Source organism: Camellia sinensis, chromosome 1, assembly GCF_055761805.1.
Source record: "Camellia sinensis isolate YWXY chromosome 1, ASM5576180v1, whole genome shotgun sequence".
Taxonomy (NCBI): domain Eukaryota; kingdom Viridiplantae; phylum Streptophyta; class Magnoliopsida; order Ericales; family Theaceae; genus Camellia; species Camellia sinensis.
Window position 1 is genome coordinate 202144463 of NC_138961.1, and position 9601 is coordinate 202154063.

Consider the following 9601-nt stretch of genomic DNA (forward strand, 5'->3'; position numbering starts at 1 on the left):
TCTCCAAAATACAACATATGCCACATTGCCCAAAAACACAACTGTACACAAAAATCTGCCATGATCAAATTCAGTTAGTCAAAGGGTTGATGTAAAACCCCATATCTGAAAGAGAATGATAAGAGATTGAAATGGCACAATAGAGTCCATTTAATTGTAAGGTACCTCAAAATAGGAACAAGCTTTACTGCATCACTGAAGTTCCATTTATTATCAATTTATCACAACATACACCAGGAACCTGTTCTGTATAACATTTCCCCCTCTTGAAGGAAGCTTGTGGACGTTAAACGGTGAAAAGTCATTTGTGATGAGGTAGACAAGTCACAATTGCATGCTTTTTTGAACAAAATGAATCCATCATTGAAAATCATTTCCATGACAGAACCGTGTGATGTATAAAACATCCCTTGAGATTAAATGTGCTTCTTCTAAGTTAATGTCAGACCAAAAACCAAAAAAGAAAAGGTTAATGGAACATCAAAAAGCAGCATTGATCACCCCCCCCCCCCCCCCAAAACCAAAAAAAAAAAGAAAAAAAAAAACCTCAAGCATTATAGTTATTATCGCACAAATCTTCAATGCTTGCCATCAGTAACTCCGATGCGCCACATCACCTATTCCTGCTCTTGTTTGACAATTGATATGGCCTTTTGCATTTCCTATGAAGAAATCTGAAGAGGAAAAAAAAAACACACAAAGATTATCAGATACTGACATAGCTAAAAAGAAATGCCTTGATTTTTTTAATTGAGCACAGTAAACATGCATATAATTCCTTTAATATTGTACAAGAAGAGTCCATCCAAAACCCTCCAGCGAAATGCAAGACAAGAACCTTCAACTAGCCTAAGTACATTAGGTGTAAGAGTGATATTGGTTTGTTTTGACACCAGACATGAGAATCTACTATCAAAATTAGATTATGAATAATAAATCTAGGATACGACATACATTTTGCAACAAGGATCACCACTAAATCCATTATCTTTTTGCATTGATTATGGTTGAACATACTAGAAATATATGTAAGAAATTTAATGTATAAAGAGAAATGATTGTATTATTGATTGTTGTAATGTTATATATTACAATGATTCATGATTCCTATATATAGAAGAGGGTGAGTGTGTAGTAGGTAAGGAGTAGGTGAAGTGGAGGTGGTAGTGGTGTAGTGGGTTAGGTTTAGTGGAGTAGGATTAAGTGGGTGAAGTAGGTGGAGAGTAGGTGGATTTTAACAGCCCCGCAAACTCAAGAGGGATAGGAACTAACCAACTTGAGTTTGGAGAGAGTAACAAAACAAGAAAATACATAAAAATAAAAGAGGATAAGAGACACTGTATGGGGGTGTCATAACCATGTAGAGGACACTGTATGGTGGTGTCATAACGGTGTAGAGGACACTGGATGGCGGTGTCAGACCGATGTAGAAGACAGTTTATGGGGTCATGTCGGACCGTTGTAGCAGACAATGTTGTGACAGTTGTGGTGACAGTTTACGGAGTCTTGCTGGACCCTTGTAGAAACTAACCGGAATCAATGTCGGGACAGTTTACAGAGTCTTGTCGGACCCATAAAGGAGCTAACCGGAATCAATGTCGGGACAGTTTACAGAGTCTTGTCGGACCCTTAAAAAGTCGCACCCTCAAAAGGTGTGCCCAATCTTTCAAAAGGCGTGCCATCAAAAGGCGTGCCCAATCCATAAAAAGGCGTGCCATCAAAAGGCGTGCCCATGTTTTCAAAAGGCGTGCCATCAAAAGGTGCGCCAGACACGCGGCGATGCACGTGATCGACAGAACGCGTGTCGGCCTCTTTGTCACGGTCTTTATAAACCGAAGCGGAGGTTGAGGCTTGGAAGCAGAGACAAAAACCTGCTAGAAAAACTCTGAAAAAACTCTTCGTTTTCCGAGAGAGATTTCTGAGAGAGATACTCGGTAACACTCTGTTTTCTGAGAGAGATTTCTGAGAGAGACACTCTGTAACACTCTGTTGTCCAGAAAATGGCTTCGTCTTCCCGTGGTCTGCTCACTCTTTTTCCAGACCTTAACGAGTCAACAAGAGAGATAACTGGTGCGGAGGCCAGTGAACCTCAACCAAGCGCCCCAGGGTTTGCTCCGTTGAACTTTCCTATGCGGTCTATGGAGCAAAAAATGGCAGTGCAAACTGACATTGAAGCCAATCAGTATACTTTGAAGTCTTGTGTGGAGACGATAACGGCAGTCACAAACTTGTCGCACCGGCTGCAGAGTAGAACAAATGAGGTGCAGCAGTTAAATGCCCAACTGGCTCTACTCCAACGCATGTATAAGGATGCGCGAGCAGAGATAAGTGTGCTAAAGGCGGAAAATAAGGAGCTGAAGCGGAAGGCCACCGTGATGTTCCGATTTGGAGGTCCGCCATATGCTGCAGTGGAGGAGTATGGGGGAGTGAACGTGCTCAGCAGCGTGGAAAACAAGGAGGCAACACCGTCAAGGGCCGCCCAGGACGGAGGCAAGAAGAAGAGACCGGCAGCAGAGTAGAGAAAAATCCCGCCTGTGGATGTGGTTGTTTTGGTTGGTTGTGTGTTTGTTGTTTTTTTTTTTTTTTTTTTTTTTTGGGTGTAAAATTATGATCGGGGTTGATCCCCTGATATGAAGAAAATGAGTTTGGTGTGCAGTTCGTCTTCTTTTATTTTTATTTTTTTTTTTTTTTTTTTGTTAATAAAGTGAAAGAACAAATAAAAATAAAAAAGAAAGAAATAATAAGAATATATGGGAAATCAAAACGAGAGAGTGTTGTGTTTGGGTAATATAGTATAATAAAAAGAGATAGATATATAGATAGAAAATAAAGAAAGTTGGGTATTTGAAAAAGATTAAAAATGATTTAAAGAAAATAAATAAAAATAATTAATTTTGAAATCAAACGGAGGAGAGAGAGGGGACAAGCCCATGTGATAAAGTGGAGAGAGAGGGTGTAGTGCATTGTAAAGGAAGATTCAAGTTTGATTTTCCCGCGGGTTTGGAGTGTATGGGGGTTTTTTAATACCGTGGGCCGGTTTTGGCTATCAAAATATAATATATTATATTATATAATATTTAACATAATATTTATATAATATATTATATTTGTTTGTGGAAGTGTGCAACAGCTGGGCCGCTTTCCTGATGGGTTTGAGTGGGATGAGATGATTATGTTTTTTTAAAAAATAGACACCACCATCGTAGTGGAGCATCTCTGCTGTGCTACCCATCATCAGTCTCACACAACAAAGGAGGAGAGAGAAAGAGCCAAAAGAACCCCCACAAAACTCTTCTAATGCAGCTGCAGCACTAAAGAAACCAATAAGATCCAGTAATTCACACTCACTAATTTTCACCGAGACAAGAGAGCGACAATTTCTTCATGTCGGTCCGACATGAAGAAGACCATCAGTGGAAAATCCAGAGCATCTGTCAAGCTTGAGCGATTGTAAAGCTCGACCACGAGAATGAGCAAGGAGCTCAAGATCCGAGTCCATCACAATCATCCGGCGAAAGTGAAGAGCCTTCAAGTAACTAAACGACCTCGAAATCTCTTCCACCCAGGGAGTCACATAGCGGAACCAGATTAAACATCGCCTCTCTCGGCTTCCCCTTCAATTTCAGCGACTCCAGGTGCTGAAACCTCCGCCACAGCATCTGCGGCGTCGTGGTATAACATACAGCGATCGTAACGTGCTTTCGCGTCGTCTTGTTTGTCTTCCAAAAGTGAAGAGAGAGAGAGAGAGAGCACATGCAGCTGGTGTAATTTCTGGGTGTGTTCATGTGCGTCAAAGCACCGCACACAGTCACAGCACCGCTGGATCTTCTCCACCGCACATCTCGACAACTCCTCGTGGATGGACAAGATCAAAGGCGTCTTCACCGGATCAAAGCCCACCTCTGATTCAGACCTTGAGGCAATTGGGCACATGACATGTGGATGAAGAAAGGGCAACTAACACAACCATAGCTCTTACCTGTGATGGGTAGCAAACACCCATTACAGAGGCCTTTCCTCTGATTCATATGGAGATTCAAATGATTTTTTTTTTGGCTGAATATAGTGAGCTCCAAAGGATGTTCGTGAAGGAAGGTTGATTCACAGGCTCCATCTCACTGGAGAGAATCTCGAAAGCAGTCAAAAGCAAGAAGCAGCAAAGCATTCTGGGAGGTTTGAATTGGTTGAGATCCGGCGGGCGGTCAAGGCAAGGTTGCCGCCCGCTGGAAGGCGAAGAACACCAAGATCTTTAACCTATTGCTCTGATACCATGTAAGAAATTTAATGTATAAAGAGAAATGATTGTATTATTGATTGTTGTAATGTTATATATTACAATGATTCATGATTCCTATATATAGAAGAGGGTGAGTGTGTAGTAGGTAAGGAGTAGGTGAAGTGGAGGTGGTAGTGGTGTAGTGGGTTAGGTTTAGTGGAGTAGGTTTAAGTGGGTGAAGTAGGTGGAGAGTAGGTGGATTTTAACAATATACAATAGGATATTTCTTGGTATATATTATTTGAGGACTATAGGGTTTTATTTAACGAAACAAGAGTAAACTTTTAACTTAGAATTATAGAAAGATACTATAGACTCTAAAGTTTCATAAAGAAAGAAAGAACAAAGATGATGCGGTGCATAGAATTAGAACAAGATGTATGAAATAGAGGAGTGTATTAAGGTAGTATTTGGTTCACTAGAATGAAATGGAATGGAATGATCATTCCATGAAAATGTCTATTCCCATGTTTGGTTGACTTAAAAATATAATGTAGATACATAGCAAATGCAATCATCATTTACCATTATAAGAGAATGATCAGTCAATAGGGAAGCTAAAGGAATGACCATTCCATTTCATTGAACCAAATAGAGCATAAGATTGTCTGATCACCATTTATTGAGTAAACACCTACGATGAAAAGCTCGGCTTAGATAAATAAAGAGCATGTCACCACTTTCAAGGGTTTAAGTTTCCTCCACCATCAACAAAATGAAAATCACCCCTACCATTTAGAGCTGCATTCTCCACTTACACTTAATAACAGGTTGGAATCTCCTACATATAAAGTTGCCGCTATCCACTAGTAATATATATATACTAATCCTTACTTAAAGGGAAAGGAAGAAAAAGGGGCTTGCTGGAAACCCTCACCTTCAGCTCCATACTAATCAGGCTGGCAAGCCATGTAGGGACATCACGACTATCCTTTCTGGTTATACCGGGCTGTATATGATCCTGATCAGTTTATTTTAGTATTCCAGATCCTTACGTGCTTTTTTGTGTTATATTCTACTAGCAGCAGCAGAAGTAGATCTATTACTAAACAGGAGCTACTATCGCTCACCCAACTAGATGTCATTGATGGATGGATAAGCATAGTAGAAAAGAAAAGATAAGGGTCAATTATGAGAGGAAGGCGGAGGAAAAAGATAAGAGAGCAAGCCCCATATATATAGTTGGTGCTACTTATAAAATTGCCAACAAAATCCAAACACCCATCAAGGAAAGGATCTGCCCTCCCTGACACCAAATGAAAAAAATAAAAATGAAAAACCTCAAAGATTTGTTTTCCATACAAACAAAAGAATCCTCTACACTCTCAAAGGAATAAATGATGATTCCTCTCCCTGCACATACACCACATCAAGCACAAAGGAGCTGCATTCCACACCTTCCCCTTCGTCTTGCTCACCCCATCTCCTTTCCAGCATTGCATTTTGCCAACCACTGTTCTAGGGAACACTCATGACACTCCAAGCGAGTCCAACAGGAAAGAACACATATCCTCAGCCACCCGATAATGTAAACCAGTATATGCTCCGCCAACTCCCTTGTTTCTTTACACATGCGGTACCAACAGTGGTGAAGCAAGGGTTGGCATGGATGATTTCTATCCCTAAATCAAATTACCAATCATTAGAATCCTCTCCATGATATGCCTCCCACTTAAATAAAGCATACTTAGAAGGGACTTTAGCTCTCAAACCCCTTCAGAAGGAAAATATCCTACGTCCATCTCAATAAGCCTCCTATAGAATGACCACTAATTTCCCTACTGATTTACACAAGCAACAACAATTAGTGATGATTTTCTTTCTCTTAAGCAAGTTATAATTGAAAAACTCAGCCCACAATTCTCCTTAAAACCTAGGTATCAAGGAGAGGAAACCTGAAGCGTTATAACCAGCACAGATAGGACAATTCTAGGTGATGTGGGACACATTCCAACACACCCTCCTGGACCACAACATACAGTAGCCGGACAAACAGCACACCAATCACAGGCCCAACTAAGTTCTGATACCAAATTGAAAAGCTCAGCCCACACTTCTCCTTAAAACCTAGTTATTAAAGAGAGGAAAACTGGAACCTTATAACCAACACAGATAGGGCAACTCTAGGCGATATGGGACATATTCCAACAGTTATCAACCTCAGAATCCTCCAACGAGAGGGCACCAGGCAAAGAAAACAAAACTTAGAAAGGACTGTGAGAGCCTATGGCTCTCCAAATTCCCTTACAAGGAAAATTTCCTGTCAATCTCAATTAGCCTCCTATAAAATGGCTTCAACTCAAACTTTCCAACCTTGGAAGCTATCCACCTAATCTTATCCTCTCCCACTTGCATCAAATGCTCTTGATTCCTTAATCATCCCTAGCTACCAATTAAGTCAAGTCAAAAAACCACATTCCCGGTCACCATGTCTCCTTCTCCCTCTATACAATCAACTATCACTCCTTGCTAACCACAATCCCAAATGAAGCAGGTTAACTCGACCTCAAAGGCAAACCCCCATACCCAACATCTACCTAAAATCTCAGCCAATTCCCATTGCCTATAACAAAGAAAATACGCTTTTCAAACTTGGTCCACCCTCTCCTTATTCATTTACACACACACACCCCCCATAATATCAATATTTTGAGGTTTTTCTTTTGGACATACAAAAAGAAATACATAAATATCCCCATAAAAGGGAAAATGGATACTTATCTCTAAATGTTGCCTTCAACTTTTTGGTGGTTTTGATTCATTCATATCTAAGTTCTACCACTTTTTAGTATTAGGTTTTAGTTATCAATGATGAAAAGATTAGCATTCTTTTTTTTTTCCTGGATAAGTATTAATAACAGAACCAAGGGGATGCCACCCGCACACAAAAGAAATGAAAGAAAACACCTAATGTATCTATACAAAAACACTACCGGTACAAAAAATGATTCAAATGATGGATCAACTAAGCCCATGAATCAACAATATGAGCATTCTTTTGTTTGTGATTATTTAGATCTACATATATCACAGACAAGGTATGTAAGAATTTTATCTTGAGTTTTATCCTGAGGGGATAGTCTAGTTGGTCAGTGGGTATGCTCCCTACATGCCTAACTTAAATCTGACTCTTGTCTGCTCCTCTCATTTTCCCGGATCATGCAATTGTGTTGCTTGATCCTTAGGTTTACGCTCCTGGGGCCCAAAGGACCCTGCCTAGGACATTGTTCCCGGTTATCAAAAACAAAACACAACTAATTCCGGAAAAGTGTAACCAACATATATTTGGAGAATATTGTGTCAAAATTCAAAAGAACGAATAATTTGGAACTATTAAGAATCAGAATTTTTAAGTTTGACATGATTCTAGTTCTTTAAGATTCATAGCAATATGTATCAGATCAGATCTGATTCTGATTCAAAGGCACGAGGCAAAACACTCTCACTAACAAAACTAAATTGATGAGCTTTGCAACCATTAATTTTTGGCATCTATCCCTCCATTCACCCACAATATTCTGATAATGTTCAAATCTTGACTTTCATGTATCCCTGTATCAACCTTAGCAATAATCCTAGCATAAAACCTGACTAAGAGACTCGCCTCAAGGAAGGTCCTACTAATTAGGTACAACTAATACAACTTCCCCTTTCTTCTGTTTCATCTTCACATAAGCACATATTTCATCCAAATCAAGAAAAGATATTAGGATATGTATTCATCAATATTTCAAAGTACTGCCAAACATTGTAGAAAAGTAAAGACACTAGCGATGCCCTGATCTTGGTAAGGCTCTTCGAATGACATTAGGGAGCATAACCATCATAGCAACATCTCAAGAGGGTCCACATACAAAGCCATTACCCAAAATTAGTCATATAAATTACACTTAAAACATATACACAAAAAAAGGAAGGCAGCCAATTATTAGTTTATGACTTGCCATTATATTTGATACCATTAACACAATGCATTGAGAATAGCACTAAAATCAGATTGATAAAACAAAATAGTACACCCCATTGCATAATAAAAACAATAAAAAACAGGACTTTCCCAATAAAATTGGATGCTATAGATTTGAATTCAATCCATTAAACAAAAGACAGAAACTACATCATAAAAGAGAATAACTTCATTACCTCACTCCATTGTAACTTTGGCGCCAACCTCCTTCATCTTTTCGATAATCTTTTCCGCATCCTCCTTGGTTACCCCCTTCTTCAAAAGGGTAGGCGCCTTCTCCACCAAATCTTTTGCTTCCTTCAACCCCAAATCAGTACACGCCCTAACCTCCTTAATAATCTTAATCTTGGCCCCAGCATCATACCCTCCTTCGAGCTTCAAATCAAACGCGGTCTTCTCTGCCTTCTTCTCCTCCCCCTTGGCCCCACCACCGCCCTTCACCGCCGCTTTCATGCCGAACCCCATCCCCGGCATCATCACCACCATCACCGGCATCTCATTTATGTCCAATTTCTTCCTCAAAAGCTCCGTCAAATCGGCCACTTCGAGCAAAGTAAGTCCAGAGATCTCATCCACAATCGCCGATACTCTCTCCGGAGGACCCGTCTTCGATTCTTGCGCGGACGATGTGTAATCCCGAGCAAAATTCAAATCATTCCACGATTGAATCCTCGAGCGGGCAAAATAAGGGTTCACGGGAAAGTTTGTAGAAGAAGTTGTTAAGTGTGAATTCTTGGGTAAAAATCTAGGGTTCTGAGATGTGATTGTGCAATGGCGTGAAAGAGATTGAGAAATGATTCGAGAATACCTCATTTTTTTTTTTTTTTTTAAGTGCTTGATTGAAAACCTAGAAAGCTGATACTAGCATAGTGTATGATGGGGAGAGTCTGAGCTTGCTACAAAGTCAGTGATTTGCCATTCGTAGCTGTGATCAATGATTGACTGTGTTCAGCAACGAAGAAGAAGAAGAAGTAGAAGACGAAGAAAGTATGTAAAACCCCTGCGCTGGCTGGGTTTTAGTTCAATGCACAGGCACAGAGGTTTTATAGACGTAACTTATCGCCTGCAGTTGAATCTGTAAGAGTGAGACACCCATTAGGCACCCAATAACTTTAGAAATTCAGAAGAAAAATAATAGGTTGCATCTGATAGAATTTTTTAAGGGATCTTTTGGGAAGTGGATTATAATTTACTTTTTTCTCTCATAAAAATTTGATTATAATTATCTTTTTAAAGTAGTCTTAAATATGATTTGAAAGTATGAGTTGTATTTTGAGTTTGTGAGTTTTGAAATTATGATTTGAATGTAGAAAATTTATTTGGTAAAAGAGTTTTGAATTGAGCGAAAAAATTTTGAT

General features: G+C 39.6%; 1 protein-coding gene across 1 annotated transcript; it reads right to left on the bottom strand.

The window, feature by feature from the left end:
- Positions 1–183: 183 nt before the first annotated feature.
- On the bottom strand, positions 184–9364 carry LOC114255970 (Ribosomal protein L12 family protein). Its single transcript, XM_028195515.2, has 2 exons — positions 8420–9364; positions 184–674 (listed from the first exon to the last, which is right to left on the bottom strand). The coding sequence occupies exon 1, from the start codon at positions 9054–9056 to the stop codon at positions 8421–8423; it is 636 nt and encodes a 211-aa protein (XP_028051316.1). The 5' UTR covers positions 9057–9364; the 3' UTR covers positions 184–674; position 8420.
- Between the last annotated feature and the right edge of the window lie 237 nt (positions 9365–9601).